General features: G+C 38.1%; 2 protein-coding genes across 3 annotated transcripts in view; one reads left to right on the top strand and one right to left on the bottom strand.

Annotated features, from left to right (window-relative positions):
• Positions 1-2512: 2512 nt before the first annotated feature.
• LOC131737896 (uncharacterized protein K02A2.6) lies at positions 2513-6135 on the bottom strand. The gene has a single exon (XM_059029684.1). It carries the CDS (start codon positions 5959-5961, stop codon positions 2707-2709), a length of 3255 nt encoding a protein of 1084 aa, XP_058885667.1. The 5' UTR covers positions 5962-6135; the 3' UTR covers positions 2513-2706.
• A 1703-nt stretch (positions 6136-7838) lies between these two features.
• LOC117406035 (E3 ubiquitin-protein ligase listerin-like) overlaps positions 7839-23351 on the top strand; it is a 51652-nt gene continuing 36139 nt past the window's right edge. For both annotated transcript variants that reach the window (XM_059029683.1, XM_059029682.1), the window contains exons 1-7: positions 7839-8038; positions 8829-9032; positions 14820-14918; positions 18993-19223; positions 21310-21362; positions 21941-22121; positions 22678-22851. In XM_059029683.1, the coding sequence (XP_058885666.1) occupies positions 7997-8038; positions 8829-9032; positions 14820-14918; positions 18993-19223; positions 21310-21362; positions 21941-22121; positions 22678-22851 (984 nt within the window). In that variant the 5' untranslated portion in view covers positions 7839-7996. The remainder of the gene's footprint in view (positions 8039-8828; positions 9033-14819; positions 14919-18992; positions 19224-21309; positions 21363-21940; positions 22122-22677; positions 22852-23351) is intronic.

Raw genomic sequence — 23351 nt, 5'->3', positions numbered from 1 at the left:
TTATGTTCTTATGTTCTTAACACAACAAGCTCTTTATTTACACTCCCTTTCTGGAACCGACGACAGACAGATACAATCAGGTCACCGTGCTACTTAAATACAGACCTACCGGTTGGCAACAAGCCATCATAAAAAGAATACACAAGGCACTGAAGAAAACCGATAAAAACCCAGACAGGAAACAACCAATAAACAATACAACAATACAACACACACGCACACAGTCCAGAGGCCACACCCCCACCTGTTGCTGCCGCAGCTCGGAGAGTTCTCAGTTTCTTAATCTCTGCCTGAACGCGCTGTTACAGTATACTTTAACAAAGATTCAGACAACATTTTAAAAGTTTAAAACAGTTTGCTATATTTAACAATTTTATGGTAACCAATTTAAAACAAAAACGGCGATATACAGGTTGGTCAATTTTTAAAGTTCACAGATAGAAAATGCCAAATGGCGCCGTGAACCAGTGCTGGTGTTAGGATTTACTCGGCCCTGATGCAAGATTGTGAAGTAGACTCTCTCCCCCCCCCCCCCCTCCCTCCACCCAAAAAAGAGAAAAATGTGCAGTGCTGTTTCAACAAAACATATTCTAACATTATTTCATAAGCAAAAACTTCATTCTATACAATATACTTAACAAATTAATATCCCAAAAGCATGTTATTTTTTTAATAATGAATTTTGACCATCTGTTAGTTAAGGTGGAATTTTGTGAGGCAGACAGACAGACACACTCAGCTTGCTCGATGTGGAACAGGAACAGGTTTTAGCCTTTTCGTGAAATGATATAGTTCCATTTCTGTTCTAGCATCATGGCTGACGTCGATTAGTGGATGCTGTTTGTGCATTGTGATGATTGTTTTTTAGACAGAAAGTTCCAAGCAGTAGTTATATCATATGTAATATATATCTCCCTATATAATTAAATAATTTTGCTTCAGAGTCAAATGAAGCTTGCAATAATGTTACGTTAACATATTGAATTACATACTGCTTTGTAGTTTTCCATATACTGAACGAAAACTGAAAAAACATGACATTTCAAAATCCAACTGTACTAATATTATAGCTTCCGGTAGACTTCTGCGATATCATTCTGTAGTTTCTTTGATTACATGATGTTAAATAAAACATCTAAATTATGTTAATCTAGTTTTTTTTTTTAATTATGTCTCAATCCAAAAGAAAAAGCAGAACACCGTTCCACGACAGGAAGGTGAAACGGTTTCGCCAAATCAGATTGCCTAGTTCTGTTCAGTTTCATGAAATTACACCTTTAGTATCACATCTCCCAGCAGAGCAATCACATGACCTTAACACTACCCTATTGCCAGAGCGCTCACTCTGCGTCCAGCCTCTATAGACAATCTGTCAACTGTGATTTGTGAATTTGTGTTTTGATTGACAGTCCGCCAATACTACCTTGCTACATTTTTTTTTCTGTAATCCCAGTGGAATAGACGGCGCCTCTATATTTTTTTTTATGTGTAGTCATTAAAGTGGCCTCAGATAAAAAAAAAAAAAAAAAGAAATGGACTCTGGGCCTGGGTGGAGTTGCGTCCCTTGCACCCAAGAGTGTATAACTGCAGGCTCGGAGACCTTGCTCTTGGTGGCCTGTGGTGTCTTAGCTGTGGTGGCCTATGCTATGACGCACACAGTTTTTTCTGTTGTGTATATTTACAAACACACACACACACACACACACGGTTGTGCATTTTTATAAACACATTTAGGTTAATTTTTTATTACTAAATTATAATTTCAGTTGTGCATGAATACAAATACGATTTATATATGATTGTCCTTACAGTAAACATTTCTCAAATTAGGCCTTAAGGTCATTCACATCTATTTTCTTAATTAATAATGTGCATTATTCAACACATGGGACGAATTTAAACTTTCCACATTCATCACCCTTCTCTTCTCCAGTTGGTCTGACCAACATTGCGTGCTGCTGTTGATTTTATTTCCGTCTCAAATGTCACGCCTATCGAGAGCTACAACCCCGTGCATAGGCCACCACAGCTAAGCCACTACAGGCTTCCACGAGCAAGGTCTCCCATATAACCCATGTTAAAGTAAAATGAAGAGATGGGAATAGTGGCATGAGTGTTGTTAATTAGCAAAGCTATTGATTGTAAAATAACACAATAATTTTTGCGAAATAATGCAATACATGTTTTTTTTTTCTTCGTGGCGCTAATGAGCTTCTGTTGGTAACAGTCATGGACCAGTGACATTCCATCATTCATAACCTGCCTATCTGGTGCGAGAACATATTGCACATTTAAAAAATGTAAATGCTAACTTTATATCATAAAATACCATATCCCCTTTTCTATTACAGTATTATTATTATCAGTATTTATTATTGTTGTATATGTTACTCTGTTAACATGTTATTCTTAAGTAAAGAGGCATACACTCTGACTGCTGGAACCATGTTTTTACTTCAGAACATAGCGCGCCACCAAACACACTCCTACATTCAGTATCATTACACTATCGAACCTCTGACCGGAACTATGGTAAACTTACACCAGAAAAGTAGTGCTCTTAATGAATTACACAGATCACATACATAACAATTCCTCCCCACTTAGTTTTAAAATTGCCTTAAATGAATTGCTTATAGTGCAATACAGCTACAGCATATGGGATCTTTTTATACTATAAACAAACATTGTTTCACAAAATGTGAACTACAAATCAAGCCTTTGTGGTGGATTCCGGTTTCTCTCTGGGTAACGTCTGGGTGCAACGGAACAGGCAGTCTCTGGAATTTCAGTTGGGATAGTTACATTTCCACCAAGTGGTTCAGCACTGTCCACAGCCCACTGAGACTCATCCATGGCGGTTATTCCTGGCTCCGGGAACACAGCCGGCGTGGAAGTTGAGGTTTCACTACGCTGGTTCCTGGAAGCTGTAGACAGTAGCTGGTCCACATGCCTACGCCAGATGAGATTTGGACTAATTTTTACTGTATAGCTGAGTGGTCCCAATCTTGTAGCAATTTCTCCTGGCACCCATTTTTGATTACGATAATCCCTTGTTAGCACCTCCTGTCCCACTGCAAAGGTTCGTAAGGGCCCCTTGCTCGTGCGCTGGTCACACTGTTTCTTCTGTACCTCTCTGCGAAGATCAGGCTTTAACAAGTCTAGTCTCGATCTTAGATTTCGGCCCATAAACAACATAGCTGGTGTCTGACTTGTTGTGGCATGTACCGAGTTTCGATAAGCCAAAAGAAAGTTGGCTAGCTTTTGCTGTACTGACAGTGGTTCTCTCCCCATTGCTCGCATTGCCTGCTTGAACGTCTGGATAAATCTTTCTGCCAGACCATTGGTGGCTGGGTGATAAGGGGCAGATGTTATGTGTTTGATGCCATTTCTCGTCACAAATGTTTGAAATTCTTCAGAAGTGAATTGGGTTCCATTATCACTCACAATCTGCTCAGGCAGCCCAGTCCGTGCAAAGAGTGTTCGCAGACTCTCAACTGTTTTAGCGGACGTAGCAGATTTTACACAGAAAACTTCCGGCCACTTTGAATGTGCGTCCACTGCTACAAGAAACATTCTGTCCATGAAGGGTCCGGCGTAATCAATGTGTACTCGCTGCCATGGGGTGGAGGGCCACTCCCATGTGTGCAGTGGTGCTAGCTTAGGCATGTGTTGTATTTGTTGGCATCCTGGACACCCTTTTGCTAAGTCTTCAATCTGTTGATCTATGCCAGGCCACCAGACGTAGCTGCGGGCCAGTGCCTTCATCTTAACCACTCCCAAGTGGCCATCATGCAACGCCTCAAGCACTCTTGATCGTAGTTTAGAGGGTATGACAACTCTGGTGCCACACATAACACATCCATGATACACTGACAGCTGCTCTCGCCGTGCATAGAAAGCAGACAACTGGGGGTCTCCATGTGTTGGCCAACCTTTTACGGTTATATCATACACTTTAGCCAGGACAGGGTCATTCTTAGTCTCCTTTTGTATCAGAGCATTCGTTACTGGTAACAAGTCCATCTGTGCTACATACAACATGTCAACAGGATCTGGCTCAGTCTCTTGGTTAAGTGTCTCCAGCGGCAGTCGTGAGAGGCCATCTGCATTACCGTGGTGCTTTGTGCCCTTGAATTCAATGTCATAGGAGTGTGCCCCTAAGAACAAAGCCCAACGCTGTAGCCGTGCAGCTGCCATTTCCGGAACACCTTTCCTGGGGTTAAAGATGGAGACTAGGGGTTGGTGGTCAGTGACCAATGTGAATTTCTTGCCAAACAAATACTGGTTAAATTTCTTTACTCCCCACACTAGACTTAGGCCCTCTCTATCAATCTGAGCATAATTGCGTTCTGCTGCTGAAAGAGATCTTGACGCAAAAGCTATTGGTCTCTCAGAGCCATCCTGCATCTTGTGCGATAACACAGCACCAACTCCATAGGGGGAAGCGTCACAAGCCAGCTTAATGGGTAAGGATGGATCATAGTGAGTGAGTACCTTCTTTGAAGTAATCAGTGTTTTAGCCTCCTTGAAAGCATGTTTACATTTCTCAGACCACTCCCATTTGCTCCCACTCTGCAGTAAAGCATTCAAAGGGTGTAACACCGTGGACATATTTGGCAGAAACTTGTGGTAGTAGTTAATCAATCCCAGGAAAGATCGAAGTTGTGTTACGTTTTGTGGCTGTGGCGCTCCGAGTACAGCATCAATCTTGTCTTGTGACTTGTGTAGGCCTTGCTTATCAATGGTATGGCCACAGTAGGCTATAGTTTCTTTGAAAAAGTCACATTTGTCTTTGTTAGCTCTCAGTCCATACTCACACAGCCTAGTTAGTACCTGTTGCAAGTTCTCTAGATGTTCCTTATCATCCGCTCCAGTCACGATGATGTCATCTAGGTAACACTGCGTACCTGGTATGCCTTGTAGGACTTGATCCATGGCCCTCTGCCAGATTGCTGGGGCTGATGCAATGCCAAACACTAGACGGTTGTACTGAAAAAGGCCTTTGTGTGTGTTAATAGTAAGAAATTTCTTTGATGTTTCTTCCATTTCCATTTGTAAATAGGCCTGAGCCAAATCTATCTTTGAGAATCTTGCACCTCCTGCCAATGAGGCGAAAATATCTTCAATACGTGGCAGAGGGTATTGATCAGCGCGCAGTACAGGGTTCACAGTGACTTTGAAATCACCGCAAATGCGCAGATCTCCACTTTTTTTTATTACTGGCACTATTGGTGCTGCCCATTCACACCAGTCCACCTTAGACAAGATGCCTGCCTCTTCTAAACGCTTCAGTTCAGCTTCTACTTTGGGGCGTATAGCATAGGGTACAGGCCGCGCTTTGTTGAACCTTGGCTGAGCCTCAGCTTCCAGCACAATTTTGGCTTTCATGTGTTTCAGGGTACCAATGCCATCCTGAAACACTTGTGATGACCGGTTTAATAATTCAGTTAGTTTATCATTTGTAGAACTGTCACTTGTTTCTGGCGCCACCCGCAGGGCTTTAATGGAATGCCAGTCCAGTTGAATCTTCCTCAGCCATTCCCGCCCTAACAGTGGTGGTCCTCCATGCTTAATTACATACAAATCCAGGAGGTGCTTGACATTATTGTAAGTTACATTTACAGGAATCCGGCCTACTGGGGAAATCTTTTCTCCTGTATACGTTTTCAGCAAGACTGGGGTTGACCGCAATTTTACATTTGGAAAACGTTCCAAGTACTCTTCGTGAGAAATTACTGATAAGGCAGACCCAGTGTCTAGCTCCATTTTCAGTGTCTTTCCCTCAACTTGTAGTGTGATCCAAATTATTTTGCGATCTGTTTCTTTTAAGCTGAATAGTTCAAGGCAAGCTAAACCCTCTTCGGGTGAGTCAGAATCTGTTTCTGTGACGTGGTGCATCGACGTGTCTTTCCTTTTCCACTGCTGCGGTCGTTTTACATTAGCAGCTGATTTACACATTTTCTGAATGTGACCTCGCTTATTACATTGTTTGCAATCTTTGTCTTTAAACCAGCAGTCACTTGCGTCATGTGATTTCTTTCCACAACGAAAACAAGATATCTCTTTTGCATTAGTACGTCTAGCAGCAAGTTTGTGTGTAGCGCATTCTACTGTCGCCTTCTGTTGTAACTCTGTTGCGTCTTTTCCCGCGGTCTCCATTGACACAGCTATTTCAGTAGCGCGGTTTAAGGTTAAATCTCTTTCAGTCAAAAGACGTTTCTGTGTGCTTTCATTGTGTATCCCGCAGACTAACCTGTCTCTTAAAGGATCTCCAAGGCATTCTCCAAACTGACAGTGTTCCGCTAGCCGTCTCAGCTCTGCTATATACTGAGATATGGTTTCGTTTGTTTGCTGGTTACGCTTATGGAAACGGAAACGTTCGGCAATTACCAGTGGTTTTGGAGATAAGTGGTTCTGTAACACTTCAACAATCTGCGTGTAAGTTTTATCAGCCGGCTTCACTGGCGCTGTGAGGTTACGTAACAAGCTGTAGGTTTTTGCACCCATTACGCTCAGTAAGACCGCCACCCTCTTTTCATCAGCGATTTCATTAGCTTTACAGTACTGTTCAAGCCTTTCGACATATGTGGCCCAGTCTTCTATTGTGCTATCAAACACGTCCATTTTTCCCACACAGGCAGACATTTTTGATTATATTGTTTTTCCTTACTCACGTATGCAGTCTCTTTTTCTGTGTCTTTTTTTTTTTTTTTTACGTAGCTGGCTTCTCTCCGGTCCATTTTCCTTTCTTTCTCGGTTTTTTTTTTTTTTTTTTTTTTTTTTTTTACAACGCAGGCTATCCGACACTCGTCGCCAATTTGTTGTATATGTTACTCTGTTAACATGTTATTCTTAAGTAAAGAGGCATACATACACTCTGACTGCTGGAACCATGTTTTTACTTCAGAACATAGCGCGCCACCAAACACACTCCTACATTCAGTATCATTACACTATCGAACCTCTGACCGGAACTATGGTAAACTTACACCAGAAAAGTAGTGCTCTTAATGAATTACACAGATCACATACATAACAATTATTATGTGTTTATTAACAAGATATGGTATTGTGGTCCAGTGGTTAAAGTCCAGGGCTTATAACTAAATAGTCACAGGTTCAAATCCCACCCTACCACTGACTGGCTCACTGTGTGAACCTGAGCAAGTCACTTAACATCCTTGTGCTCCATCCTGTGGACAATGTCCACAGGACCTTTATATGTCCTTTATATCATAAAATACCATATCCCCTTTTCTATTACAGTATTATTTATATGTCCTTTATATCATAAAATACCATATCCCCTTTTCTATTACAGTATTATTATTATCAGTATTTATTATTATGTGTTTATTAACAAGATATGGTATTGTGGTCCAGTGGTTAAAGTCCAGGGCTTATAACTAAATAGTCACAGGTTCAAATCCCACCCTACCACTGACTGGCTCACTGTGTGAACCTGAGCAAGTCACTTAACATCCTTGTGCTCCATCCTGTGGACAATGTCCTGTTATAAGTGACTCTATATATAATGCACAGTTCACAGCCTACCTCTGTAAAGCGCTTTGTGATGGTGGTCGACTATGAAAGGTGCTATATAATATTATTATATTTCTGTCTTTACTTAAGGTATATATATATATATATATATATATATATATATATATATATATATATATATATATATATATATATATATATATCGAACATTAAGGTTAACGAAAGTATACCGCACCAGCTGCGTTTCGCATTCTGCACGGATTCATCCTGTTTCGCACAGCAGACCCGCCCTGGTCTTTTTTTTCCAGGAGTAAAGATGGCTTCTTTTGATTTCGCCCTTACTACGACTGTAGTGACATGTTTCCGTGTGCATTCAACTCAACCTTCCTGACTCGAACTGGGTTGTGCACGCACAAGTACTGAAATTCATATGTTTAAACAGGTCGATTTCTTTTCACGTGAACTGTAGACATTTGTAATTTTTCTAAAAATGGGAGGAAAAAATAAACAGAGAACCAAAGGAAATGTTCGGGTAAGATTTTTATATTAAAACAAGAACATTTGGATACTTTCACGTAATTAGGCAGGCACCAGAAAACCACGCATGTAGTTATCTTGCTGTTTCAAATGCATAACTATTATTTAACACATCTTTGACATTCAGATTCAGTAAATAAGAAAACAATAATAATGTTATTTTTTAAATCCCATTTAATACTTTGATCAAGTGAACTGGACTCTTGTGTAACTATCATGTGGGGCTAAACCCACCGATTTAGCCTAGAGTCCGTCCTAAGATTTAACACGTTATTAGAAATGATCGGTCAAATTGCATACATTATTGAGGTTTTATAAAATTGTAAATGTCCAAAAGTCTTGTTAAAATAATGTAGCCTAAATAGTAAAAACGGGGTGTGTGTCTCGCTTCATAATCTTACCAATAGGATGTGTAGTATTTTCTACTTTCGACTTTGGCCCTAGTTGACACCACCAAAAAAAAAAAAAAAAGGTATGGCAGCAAAATACAGTATGTATGGACAGGCTAATTCACATTAGAAAAAAACGACCTCGATGTGTGAAATGAAGAGTATTTGGCAAAGGCTCAAAGCTTTGTGACTGTATGGCTTAGTCGCCAATAATCGTCTTTGTGTGTAAGTCCATGTAACACAAGCTAATGTAGGGGACATTTTAAAGCAGATAGCTAAAGTTGCTTAAATGCCCCTATCAATAAGTTGCCAGAAAATGTTCATGGAAAGTTATCTGGTGTCTCGTTTTCTTAATCAGTGTTGTGATTTTAACTTTCTTTCTAATTCTGTGTAAAGCCTTCCAGCAGTGGCAGAGCTGCAGAACTGCTTGCAAGAGAAAGGGGTGCAGTGCCTGGATTTGTTGGATTTGGCTCATCATCAAATGACCTGGGATATGTTCCTGCAGTCTACGGGGCAGAAGAAATTGACAATCTTGTAGATGCAGACTTTCGTATGGTTTTACGGAAACTTTCTAAAAGAGACACAATTACAAAATTAAAGGTTTGTTACATTTGCCTCAGACATTGTATGGGATTATAACTTTGGGGCAACTTGCAGAGTGACACACGACTATATTTTCAGAGTAAAGCTGAGGGGACACTACTCAGCATGTTGCCAGAAAACTAGAAGGGAGATTTTTTTTTTTAGAAAGTGACTACAAGTTTTGAGCAACTTTGTTGCCAACAGCTTTATCAAGGAGTTGATTTTGTAGAAGCAACATTACATCATAGGATTAGTCAACCAATGAAAAGTCATGAGAAAAGTCATGTGACTGGCTATCTCATCGGCAAAAGGCTGAGAACAAATGGCGACGGTGTTCCATGAAAGTAGAATCAACATTGTAGAAGCAACAGATTTCGTGCTACATTTTCTGGCAACATGTAAACCAGTGTCCCCTCGCCTTAAAACAGAGACAACTACTAAAGCCAAAGAGGCACTAGTGTACATGTAGCCAGATAATGTAGAACGGAATCTGTTGCTTCTACAATGTTGATTCTACTTTCATGGTAACCTTTCTACTTCGTTCTCCAATAAACCCAGATTATATTTACGAGCCCTCAAAACACCATACTACCCAGAATTGAAACTCCTTGCCATAAAAAAACTACACTCCCTTAATCTATTTACTACCGCTAAAAGAAAAAAAATTAAAATGCTTTTATTTATCAAATGGAAGCCTTTAATAATTTAACTAGTTGTAGTTATTATGACGCAGCATGAAAAGCTGCAGATAACCCTATTTTCCATCTTTGTTAGTTTTTACTGGAACAGAAATATAAACATTCTCTCTGTAGTACTTCAATGTTTTGCCATATCCTTTGAGACATATTGACTCTTTTGTCTTATCAGTTGTTTTTTTTTGTTTACCTTTTAGAACTGCGGTGCATTTACAGAGCAAATATAATGGCTTTACAAAGGTCGCGTTAACGCCAAATTTTGTGTCCTAGATGGGAAGTAAATCCATTGGACGGAAAAATATTTTGTCTTGCGTTCATGGGACGCACAGAATGGAAAGGGACGCATACATGCATGTTTGCGGTAATCTGTTACACTGCAGCAAAATGACCATAAAATGCTTGTTTAAAAAAAAAACTGTTCTGCAATATAAAAGTATTGATTTAAGGTACACTCCAGTCCTGTAGGTGGCAGCAATAAGCCTCATATTTGGCTTATGCAACAATATTAAGCATATTTACTTTTAGGCCCTGTCCACACTACATAACCGATCTCGAGAACCGTACTCAAAAATGTTTTAATTAATCCAGCTCAAAGCGTCCACACTGAAGTACCGTTTCATGTTTAGTCAGGTGTAATGCGCAATGAACAGCGGAAATTAATGATATAGTATCCCACCATGCACTGTATCACATTTTAAAATAATGTGTTATGCCCCATATTAACAGAGGTCCATATTGCTAAGAAATAAAACAAGTATTTTGGAAAAAGTAAATGCGAATACACACACACACAAGTAGGGCTTTAAGTTTTCATTTTTTATTTTTAATCAGGTGACATTAAACAGATTGAGCTGATTCTGTTTCATAATTAAGCTCAGAAAAAGCTGTTAATTACGCAACCACAGGCTATTTCATGTTATTGTTAATGGAGACCAGCAAATTGTAAACAAGTTAACTAACTTTTATATCCGTAATTATATACAATACCCACCATGGAAAAAAATCGATCGTGAGACTTTCACTGACGACAGTCTCACATTGGCTTCGCCGCCATTTTTTCTTGCTTTTCGTCGGTGAGAGAGCCAGTCACATGACTTTTCATTGGTTGACTAATCCAGTGATGTAATGTTTCTTCTACAAAATCAACTCTCCTTTGATGAAGTTGCCCGCAAAAAAACCCCTCCCTTTCTACAGTTTTCTGGCAACATGTAGATTAGTGTCCCCTCGGTTAAGTCTGCATTCACACTGGGTCAGTTTTGTTTGAGACAATGTATCAAGTACTGAGTTCGTTTCTGTTCACAACACAGTTTGCAAGCGCACTTGGCTTGTTTATATGGTTTGTAAACAGGATGTTTACAATATCCTGCAAGGTGTCTTGAAAGATGGCAGCTACTTAAGTATTGCTTCAGTTTTTAATACCATGTTTTAGATTCTTACATATTGCTGTGGAAGAAAGCACTGGGGGAGTACTTCACTAATTTAATTAATGCGTTTGTTGAATGCCTACAGTAGCAGAACAGTGCAGTAATCAGTTACACAGTACTGCACTATTTTTCTACTGTAGGCATTAAACAAAGTAATTTGAGAAAAGACTGCATATATTTTACTATTTTTCTGAGTTTAGACTAGTTCATCTTGGTGTCTAACTAAACTTCTATCAGAGTTTTCAGTTTCTAGTTTAGGGTTACCAGATTTGAGAAACTGCTGTTTTTTCCCCCTTCAATTCACTGACACCATAGCAACTCTGAAAGGATCAGATATTAATTGTATCTGTAAAGTGAGGCATGACACAGGCCTGGTTTTTGGGATGGAACCGTATAACAGTCTCGCGTTTTGATTGATCCTTGTCTGTCACAGGAATATGACGTCAACATGAGTGGGAAAGCTTGGAGGCATTTTTAACATTATGATTGGAGAGAGAGAGATCTGCTTTCCAGAACCTTTTAATTAAAATATAATATGGTATTTTGCTGTACTAATATGGGTGACTATTACTTTATATTAATTATCATGTTATGCACCTATGTAAGAATTGGATTTCTGTGGTGATCTTACTTTTTTTCTTTCAAATAGCATATATCTATAATCGTTTGCATGATTTATTTTAATTGCTAATCTATATCCTACACGCTATTACAGTTGTGTTACATGATTCATTAGTTTATCTCTAATGTAATCACAGTTTTATAGACTACTCCTGTTCTCAGGCTACGTCCCAAATTCTGGGCTGCTCTGGTTTTTAGATAACGTCCCATAATTCTGGGCCGATTAGGTTTTCAGAGAATGTCCCAAATTATGGGCCGATTTGGTTTTCAGAGAACCTTCCAAATTCTGGGCCAATGTGGTTTTCATATAACGTCCCAAATTCTGGGGTGCTCTGGTTTTCAGAGAACGTCCCAAATTCTGGGCCGATGTGGTTTTTAGATAACGTCCCAAATTCTGGGCTGTTCGGAATTCAGCCGAGTTTTTGGGATGTTGTGCTCTTACAGATGTCAGTCCAGTTTCTAGGTCTTGCTCAGTTTACCATAGAAATGTACACCAGAACTGGATTGTGAATTTATTTAAGAGTAACCCTTAAAGTACATGAATCTAAGTTAATGTATTTTTTACTCTTCCCCAGAATGTTTTTAAAAAAGCTTATTTCATTATTTCAATGAAGAAATGACATTGCACGGAAATAGATACATCAAAATGCAGGTGTTTTCCTTTATTAAAGGTTAATATTAAAACACATTTTTGAGAAGGAACATGGTATTCTAAAACAAAAAAGATATCTATAGCCATGCGTAGGGGTTTATCAGAGCTGATAGAATGGCGGAGCTCAACATATTTTATTCACCTGTCACACGCAAAAAAAACAAAAATACAATAAAGGCCTATATCAGTGCCCTTCAACAATTTAACATAAATATTATTGTATTGCTAAAATATTCCTTATCTATTCCTGATAGTTTAAATTGTAGGCTGTAAGATAGTTTAAACATTTGGACTATACAAATACAATGGAAAAAAATAATACATTGTAAAATACTAATGATTACATCTAGAGAGAGATTACAGACATTCTTGTACAAGTACATGTACACGTAATGTGTAAAAATGTGCCCCTCAACCATTAACTGTATAGTCCTTCCCACTAGATTGATACTTTGTAGCTGTACATATACATCTAATAGCCCACAGATGGAAATGCCTGACATTCTAAACAGCTTGACATTATAAATAGGCTTGGTAGTTGTTGACGTATATTCCTAACCAAACTACTTGCCTTCAAATGTCATTTAAAAAAAAAAAAAATCTAATCGATTAGCAAGATTGACTTAATGAGCCTTTCTTTTCTCTCCAGCAAATGATGCATAGCACAGAAAGTGGTGTGCTAATTGACTAGTTTGACGCTCTAACAGGTTTATTCCTCTGTATCACCAGATTTACATAGCGCCCTTTTTAATTCAAACAAGGAATTATTCCCCTATGTTGGTCATTTGCTAGCTTAAAAACAATGTGTCTCCAGTCAGAATGTATTTATTTTATTAAACAAGCGGTGTGTAAAGTCCTGACTACATTCTGCATTCCAGACCAGCCTTGCTCAGTGTTTGATCCTGTGGAAACATTATGAGAAACGCTCCACCAAGTCTTGATTTGAAACATTAACAGCTTCTCAGGGAGGGAAATAAGACTCCTATTGCATATCAGTTTCTCTCCAGTCCAGGTTTTAATTCACGCTTGATTAGTTCAGTGTACAGCTGAGGCCAGAAGTGTTGCATCACTCTATAGAATGAACTCATGTTGCTTCATAAAGTCGAATGAAACCTGCTGAATAATGTCAATGTATTTCTTTTTTTCCATTGTATTTGTATAGTCCAGCTGTTTAAACATTATGTATAGCCTACAGTTTAAACTATCAGGAATAGATAAGGACTATTTGACCAATACAATACAATAATATTCATGTTAAGTTGTTTTAATATTAACATTTAATAAAGGAAAACATCTGCATGTTGATGTATCTATTTCAGTGCAATGTCGTTTCTTCATTATAATGAAGAAATACGCTTTTTAAAAAAACATTTAAATTTGATTTCTGTGTCTTTAAAAAATAATCTGCGGAGAGTCACAAAATACATTAACTTTGATTCATGTACTAAGGGTTGCTCTTAAACGATCCGGTTCTGGTATACATTTGTATGGTAAACTGAGCATGACCTAGAAACTGGACTGACATCTGTAAGAGCAGAACATCCCAAAAACTCGGCTGAATTCAGAACAGCAGAGCGGCCCAGAATTTGGGACATTATCAAAAAACCAGAAACCCAGAATTTGGAATGTAGCCTGAGAACAGGAGCAGTCTATAAAACTGATTACATTACAGATAAACTAATGAATCCTGTAACACAACTGTAATAGCGAGCAGGATATATATCTGCAGTTAAAATAAATCATGCAAATTATTATAGATATGTGCTATTTAAAAGGAAAAAGTAGATCAGCACAGAAAGCCAATTCTTACATTCGTGCATAACATGATAATTTAAATAAAATAATAGTCACCCATAGTGTCTTATATTAGTACAGCAAAATACCACATTATATTTTAATTGAAAGGTTCTGGAAAGCAGATTCTGTCTCTCTCTCTCTCTCTCTCTCTCTCTCTCTCTCTCTCTCTCTCTCTCTCTCTCTCTCTCTCTCTCTCTCTCTCTCTCTCTCTCTCTCTCTCTCTCTCTCTCTCTCTCTCTCTCTCTCTCTCTCTCTCTCTCTCTCTCTCCAATCATAATGTTAAAAATACCCCCAAGCTTTCCCACTCGTGTTGACATCATATTCCTGTGACAGACATGGACCAATCAAAACGCGAGACTGTTATACGGTTCCATCCCAAAACCCACACCTGTGTCATACCTCTGGAAAGTGCTGGAGTGTATGTCATTGTCATGTTGGCTTTGTGGAAACTTTTCTCCAGTTGATCAATGTCACTTGCTACTTTTTATCACTAGGATTTGATTAAAAAAATGATCCTTCATTTGCTGTCCTCCAAGCCATTGTGATTGATATGAGGCAAAAACAGATTAAAATATTTATCCTTTTTAACTAAAATCATTTTTTATGTTTCCTTAAGGCAGTACAAGAATTTGGTACAATGTGTAAAGAAAGAGAGTCAGAGATTGTTAAAGGGGTTCTTCCTTACTGGCCAAGAATATACTGCAAAATCTCAATGGTAAGTTTATTTATTTTATTATTAATATTTAACAAACATGCGTATTAAGATTCTTACTTGGTACTAAACTATTTAATAATAATAATAATAATAATAATAATAATAATAATAATAATGATTTCCTTTCAAAACCTGCAAAAGGTTTTTTATTTGTTTGTTTGTCACTGAAATCAGCTGCCAACAGCACACTTTTTAGTCACTGGGTTAATAAAAATAAAACGGAGATGAGAGCTGAGCAGTGGAGCTAATAGGGTTGGAACAATAATCGATCATATCGATAATCATAATTTTTTGCAGCAATAAATTTATCTGGTTAAATTATCGATAATCATAATTATCGTCCGTGACCCAGTGAAGCAGGAAGGAGCGCTGCATTGAGCAGGAAGCGACACTGAACTGTCTGCATGAGTAAAACATGATCTGTGTGAGCACTGCGTACATTGGGAAGTGAAGTATTGCTTTTAAACAATATGCTTAGGCTTTTAACTTTACGCCATGTTTTCATTTTGGTAATAATTTGTACACTGGCAAAGCAAAACATAAAAACACAAATATTGTTGTTTGTAAAATTGAAAAAAACGCTAGCTCACTGTAAAATTACTGTAGAAAAGTGGAACTTTTAATAAACATTTTAACACAGGATTATGTTTTTTATAGTAAATTGAATGTAATTGCAAAAAGAAAACAATAAAACAAAACAAAACGAAAAAAAAAAACACAACCATATGGCAAACGTTTAATATAGCCTAAAGAACTTTGTTGCTTCTGTTCCCATATTGGGACAAACTGGGCAATCACCATCTTTCAGGACTGGCTAAAACGTAAACCAATTGAAATACATGTATCAACGATAGAAAATACTAAGAGATTTCTGTGGAAATGTAATAAATGCCAAGGGGGACAAATATAACGTTTAACATGTCTGTTATTTTTAGGTGTATTTATAGAAAATAGAATGTCTTTAAAAGGTGCAGGGTTTTCAAAATAAGCCAGCGACTGGCACAATCCACCGCCTAATACTATATTTGCGCCAGCTACTTTGTTAAAAAAATATTACGATTGTTTTCGGGTATTATCATTGTCCATTTTTTGTCGTATTAGCATACTGAAAGGTGATATATAGTACATAACAGCTATACAGATGCGCCAAAAAAAATTATTCCTTTTGTTGTGATATTGTAAAAATATGTACCCAGGTGCTTGACGGAGATATTGGGGGTTCATGTATAGGCTGTAAGAAGAAAGGCATGACAGGATATCAGATGAAACCTTGTCAGCTGATATACAAATGCTTCAGTGCAGAGAAGTGCTCTACAGTAACCCCAGATTCATGCAACAGAGTGGGAGTACTGCTGAGTAAACAACGTGCTTAAAATGAACAGCTGCATTCAAGAAATTTAGAACAAGAACAGCGAAAAACTCAAATAAAAATACACTAACAAAATTAACAATTTTTTTTTTTTTTTTGTGAGCTGCAGCAAACCTATGTTATTTCGGCAGTTAAACCGTAGTGAGCCTAAATAAAGTTTTGAGTCTCACAAACTGTTGCATCTTCTATGGCAGCCACAACATTGTTTCGCACAGCAGATTACCTAGTTAGATGATGAGTTGATAATATCTCTTCAGCCAAAGAAGCAAGCACGGTAAATTAAGACGTTACCATAATAAAATAAAAAGTAATGTAGCGTGAGTTTTGTATTAAAGCAGGGTCAGCTGTTGCAGGGAAAAAACTGACCTGACCAGAAAGGTGAAAACAGAACACATAGAAATACTTGGGACTGTAATTAGGAAGTGTGTATATATATATATATATATATATATATATATATATATATATATATATATATATATATATATATACACAAAAGTATTCACCCCCCTAGGACTTTTCAACATTTTATTGTGTTACAACATGGAATCAAAATGGATTTAATTAGGAGTTTTTGCCACTGATCAACACAAAAAAGTCCATAATGTCAAAGTGAAAAATAAAATCTACAAATTGTTCTAAATTAATTACAAATATAAAACAGAAAATAACTGATTGCATAAGTATTCACCCCCTTTGCTATGACACACCTAAATAAGCTCTGGTGCAACCAATTGTCTGTAGTCACATAATTAGTGGAATGGAGTCCACCTGTGTGCAATTAAGGTGTTTCACATGATTTCAGGTTAAATACACCTGTCTCTGGGAGGTCCCACAGTTGTTTAGTACATTTCCTAAAAAAAAAAACTACATCATGAAGACGAATGAACATTCAAAGCAAATCCGGAATAAGGTTCTTCAAAAGCACCAATAAGGGGTAGGATATAAGAACATTTCCAAGGCATTGAATATCCCCCGGAGCACCGTAAAGTCCATTGTTAAGAAATGGAGAGAATATGACACAGCCCTAAATATAATGAAGTCTTAAGACATGACAGGGGATGGGTGGACATGATATAACCGCACGTGAAGCAGGGTGCCTTTAACCCTTAAGTGTGTGGTTATATCATGTCAATGCTTCTCCTGGAGGGCCTTAATGCCATTATGAAACGATTATAAAATGATAGATTTATTTACTTTAGCACAGCAAACATTTATTAGTGTTTTATTTAAATAAATTAACATTAGTTTATTCATAAATATAAATGTTGATTAAAATGTGTATTAAGCAAATAATATCTGTATATCAATTATATTAACCTATTGCATGCCAATTTACTATTTCATTAATTAAACTTGGTACATTATGTAAATAAATCTGATACAACTTTAATAAATAGATCAGTGATTTTTTTTTCAATAAATGTTCACTTGAACATTGCTAGATAGTGTGAGAGTGCTCGCTTTGTACCTACGGGAACTTTTTTTTTTTTGGATTAGCTTCTTCAGGTCTGCTGGTGTTATTTGGGGATAGTGTGTTTTGTTTTTTCCACTTCGTCTTAGTTTTTTTTAATTACTGCTACGAATACGTTGTTAGCATTGTTAAATGGTGCGTCTTTCGCTAAATTCACTTTTCTGTAGTACAGTGGGTCATTCTAAAAGTGATTGATCCCAGCTGGAAGACCTTATAAAGCTTGATGTGCTGTACTGCTCTCCTACTTTATCCCTTACGGAACCAGAATACAATTCCCTGAGGAGACTGTTCAACTCAAAAGTAAATGAAATGTAAGAGGTCTACCTTTTTCTTGGAGCCGGGTTTGTAGGATATTCACAGCCCGTTTACAAGCCTTTGTTTTAGTTTTAGTTTCAGTAAAGTTCGAGTTGATTCAGTTCTTGTTGTGTTATTTCACTGTGCCATTTTTCTTTTAAAGAAAGTTGATTTACTGGTACTTTGTCTGGTTCAAGATATACCATTCTTCAACATTGTTTCCATTTAAAATAACATCATTTCATCTGGGTCTGACAGTTTTTGGAAGTTAGTGGTTACTTACAGATATTACATGTTGTAGAATTAGGAGAGGTAAGTGGCAGAGGAATTTGAATCAAAGGTGATGTGTTTGTTGAAAGATTGTGTGAGATTAACATATGGCTACTAGAACACAGCTAACCAATCAGAGAGCAGGGTTTTTCCAAGCAGATTTATAATACTTTTTTGTAGCTTGTGTTTGTGGCATTTTAAATGCATTTACTATTACTATATAAAACATGTATAACACTTCAAACAACATGTAGGTCTATTCAATACAGACCTGTCTAAATATAAACCCATTTTATTATTCTTTTTCTTTCCATCGCTTTCCGTCTTCCATATGAGCTCAGTTATTGCCACTGACAGGGTTTAAACACTGTATAGTCACTTTCTGAGTGAAAATCAGAGCCGATTAAGAGCAGTGGGGTTCTCTGCACACCACTAATATTTATGACGATGTTAAAGATGCCGTTCCTATAAGTCAAAGACTAAAGACCTTGCTGACATACTGTGTAAATGGGCAGTGCGTAGAAGCAGGACAACTACAATGTGCATACCTGTGGCAGAATAGAGTATTGCAATCTAATCTACAGTGTGGGTAGAGGTCATTTAGCTTGTTGTTAGAATGTTAGGGTACCAAGCAGTTAAGATTAATAATTTCTGTTTATTTCAACAGGACCATGACCGTCGTGTTCGTGAGGCAACTGAACAGGCCTTTGAGCAGCTTATTCTTAAAGTAAAGAGGAATCTTGCGCCTTACTTAAAAAGCATTATGGGATACTGGCTGATAGCTCAGTGTGACACTTACTCACCTGCAGCATCGGCTGCAAATGTAGCATTTCAAGCTGCTTTTCCTACAAGTAAACAGCCAGAGGCTCTTGCATTTTGCAAGGAAGAGATTCTCAATGTAAGTAGAAAAAAAAAGTTTCTTAAAAAATGTTAATGTATTAATGGTTAGGTAAATATGAAAAGCAGTTCAAGCACAGACCTATATGTGTTAGTTTATAGCTTAGGAACATAGGTCCCTAGTCGGTAATGGAAGCTGTGTTCATTTATTTTCAGTTGTTAGAAGTTTATTCAAATGCATTAAAGCACTGTTCCTTTAGCGAATGATTATAATTCATCTCCCGTCCATCCTCCTCTCTTACCTGTCATGATTTCTCCTCTTATCTTTCTGAACAAAATCAACAACATCTATTCTACACTCGCCCACCACAAACCCAGTTTACTACTTGACCACCTTGGCGCTCCTCCGGTTGCCCCTCCGCCCTCTCCTCCTTCTCTCCTCTCTCCATTGCTGATGTTTCCAGCTTACTGTTGAAATCAACTACTACCACGTGCCCCTGGACCCCTGGCCGACTAACCTTGTCCGTCTCTGTGCTTCTGATCTTGCTCCTTCCATTATGCACGCTCTCAACCTGTCCCTGGACTCAGGCTCGGTTCCTGCTGCCCTTAAGCTTGCCCGAGTTACGCTGGTATTCAAAAAAACCTCCCTTGACCTGGCTGACATCTAATTTCCATCCCATCTCCAATCTCCCTTTTCTCTCAAAAACTCTCGAAAGGGCTGTAGCCAGTCAGATGACGAAACATCTCATGGACAACAATCTGCATGAATCTCTACAGTCTGGTTTCCGGCCGCATTACAGTACTGAAACTGCTCTGCTCCGGATAGTGAACGATCTCCTGCTCAATGCTGATGCTGGTGCTCCCTCTGTCCCTCCTTGACCTAACAGCTGCTTTTGACACCATAGATCATGGCATTCTTTTTGACCGCCTTCAGAAGTATGCTGGAATCGCTGGAATCTCTGGAACCTGTCTCTCGTGGATGTCCTCTTACCTTTCCAGACACATGCAGTCTGTTTTCTATGCTGGACGCAGTGTTGCAAAACTGGTCACTTGTGGTATCCCCGAAGGATCTGTTTTTGGGCCCCTTCTCTTCAATATCTACATGCTTCCCTTGGGTCACCTCATCTGCCAACACAGCTTCAACTCAACTTAAGAATCTAAATATAGCTGCCCTGAAACTTGGAAACTGTCTGCTGCTGCCTTCCCCCACAGTACGAAGCCTTGGTGTACTTCTTGACAGCAACCTCTCCATTGATGCTCACATCTCCTCTCTGGTCAAATCTTCCTTCTACCATCTTCGAAACCTCTCCAAAGTCTGTCCCTACCTTTCCCTCCCAGATGCGGGGATACTTAGTCATGCATTTGTCTACTCTCGACTCGACTACTGCAACTCTCTATATGGTGATCTCCCGACACGCACCATAAACCGACTGTAGCTAGTTCAGTATGCCGCTGCCAGGATCCTTACCAGATGTAAAAAACGTGATCACATCACCCCCCGTCTTACCCAGCTGCACTGGCTACCTGTAAAGTTCAGGATTATTTTTAAAACTCTCCTACTTACCTACAATGCCCTTCATCACACAGGTCCCGAGTACCTCCTCAACCGACTGACCTGCTGTGTCCCTGCCCGCAAGCTGAGGTCCTCAGACTCTGGCATGCTTGTTATCGCCAAGCAAAAGTGCATCACACTTGGAGAACGCTTGTTTAGCTTCATGGCTCCGACTCTCTGGAACTCTCTCCCAGCTTTGGTGCGTGATGCTCCCACCATCGCTCGCTTAAATCAGCTTTCAAGACCCACTTGTTCTCTCTTGCTTTTCATGCTCTTTAAGCCGGATATCTGCTATTAGCTGCTGTGTTGCTGCTATTATTTCATGTATTATGCACTTTCCACTGTATTTAATGTATTATGCATTTTTTTATATACTGTATCTTGTACTATGCATTTCTCTGTATTTAATATATTATTGATTTTCTTGTTGTTACTGCATCTTGTAAAGCGCTTTGTGATGGTGGTCCACTATGAAAGGCGCTATATAAAATAAAGATTGATTGATTGATAAACACACTATATTTAAGGATTTTTTGGAGTTTTTATAAATGGATTCAGACTGTAATGTGCATTTAATTTTACTGTACTTCTACAGATTCTTCAAGATAATCTTCTAAAGGAAACTCCAGACACACTCAGTGACCCTCAGTAAGTTTAGTTGACTGGGCCACCATACATTTCCTACAAATTGCAATAGAGGAAATGGGTATCATATACTTGTTCCACATTGCCTGTAAAGCACAGCATGTGTTAAGTGGCCTCCTACAAACATATCTGCCTTTTTGCGGTACAAATTATATTCTTTAGTAAGGAAACTGATCCAGTTATTTTGCCTTTTAGTTTGTAATGGAATAAGACCTTGAATTGCAGTTACTTAGTAATTGAGTACAAAACATACTGAGCTTTCTCGGTCCTTGCTATTCTGATAAGTGGCTGTTTTTACACAAAACATGAGTAAAAAGGTAAATGAAAAAGAACTACCACATAATTCGCTTTTTAGATGATATCTGTGTAAACCGACTGAGAAATTGCAACAGGAAACAGTTTGTTATTATTATAACTGTCTAATAAAAACATTTAAAAAATGCATTTGACCCCCCTAAATTACACACAATGTGTTGATTAAATGTGAGCTAACTATGATGTAAACAATTTGTGTGCATGTACAGACTCATTGCCTTATTAATCTCTTTGTTTTAAAGTCACATGTTTGTTTCTATGTGCAGAAGTGTCCCAGAGGAAGAGAGAGAAGCCAAATATGTGAGGGTTGTTACTTGCTCCTTGTTAGCTTTGAAGAAGCTACTGACATTGCTGCCTGGGACTGAGATTGACACACTGGAAGAAAACCTTACCCAGCTCCTATCCCAAAACAAATTTTGGAAATACAGTAAACACACAACTCCACAGGTAGTGAACCTACCTAAGCAGCCATAGGAGAATTTTCTTTTTCCCCACCAGTTTTATCATTCCTTTTACTTAGGACATTTTCCAAGGAGATAAAAACACAGTAACAGTCATAGAATCACTGAGATCTATTATAAAGTTGTGTGTGTAATGAAGAATAATCCAAATCAATGTGTTTTTGTTTATTGAGCAGTTATTACTGATGGTACACTATGCAAGTCTATTGTATAATGTTTGTGATGTATATTGCAAGTACATACATTCTTAAAGTAACAGCACCTAAATAACCCAGTGGATATAAAATACTATACCAAAAATGAAACACAACTAGGACAGCAGAACAGTATTTATGCAAATTTACAAACCCAGCGGGTCCTGCAAATACAGTTCCACCATACTGAGAATAAAATAAATATTGCTGAAATGATTACCTGTTTGAGACTGAGAAATATGAATTTATATATACATAATGCCAATCTCTTATTTTTAGTAATATGTATCTTTAAGGAGTCTGTATTATGATAAATAACAGATGTAATTGTTTTTATGTTTTTTATAGATCCGTGGAGCTTTATTTGAAGCAGTGGCCACATTTTGCCAGCACACACCTGAACTAATACAGACTCAAGCTACACGAGCATGCTCAGCTGTGTTGTTAAACATTGATGACACTGACCCTGTGGTGTGCCCAGCTCTGTGGGAAGCAGTTCTTTACATTCTTACAAACATTAAGGTATGAATTTGCTTCTTCAAGGCACTAAGCCGCTCATCTGGGACATGTGGACATCACGTTGTGTGAGGCTGGTATGTGGAGAATCGCTTGGTGAACTACATTAATACTGGTCATGGAAAATTCGGTGGCACTAAATAGTAATATGCAGATTTAGTCATCTCCAAAATAAAAAAAAATTAGCAAGCTTAGGAAATGAATCCAAGTTTAAAGCACGGTAAAATCTATCAAACATATGTCTGAAATATTTTAATAAAAATAGGGCCATATTTATCAAAATGATCACATTTCATTTTGAGAAACTGCACATGTTAAAGAGACTTGGTATGAAATCAGTTATGTTTTTACATTCTTATTGTTTAGATTTACTTTTAAAACACATAAAACCACTTAAATGGGCTCTGAAACATGTCTTCTCTCAAGCACAGCAGATACACCAGAGTAAACCATTAACCGCCCCCCTGCAACGCTCTGCCCCCATTGCATGTGAGAAATACATCAGT

Source organism: Acipenser ruthenus, chromosome 9 (assembly GCF_902713425.1).
Source record: "Acipenser ruthenus chromosome 9, fAciRut3.2 maternal haplotype, whole genome shotgun sequence".
In the NCBI taxonomy this organism is placed as follows: Eukaryota; Metazoa; Chordata; class Actinopteri; order Acipenseriformes; family Acipenseridae; genus Acipenser; species Acipenser ruthenus.
Note: the sequence above shows the minus strand (reverse complement) of the source record. Positions and strands in the feature narration are given on the sequence as shown.

Excerpts from the sequence above, each read along its gene's own strand:
- LOC131737896 (XM_059029684.1), bottom strand. The coding sequence starts at position 5,961 with ATGTGTAAATCAGCTGCTAATGTAAAACGACCGCAGCAGTGGAAAAGG.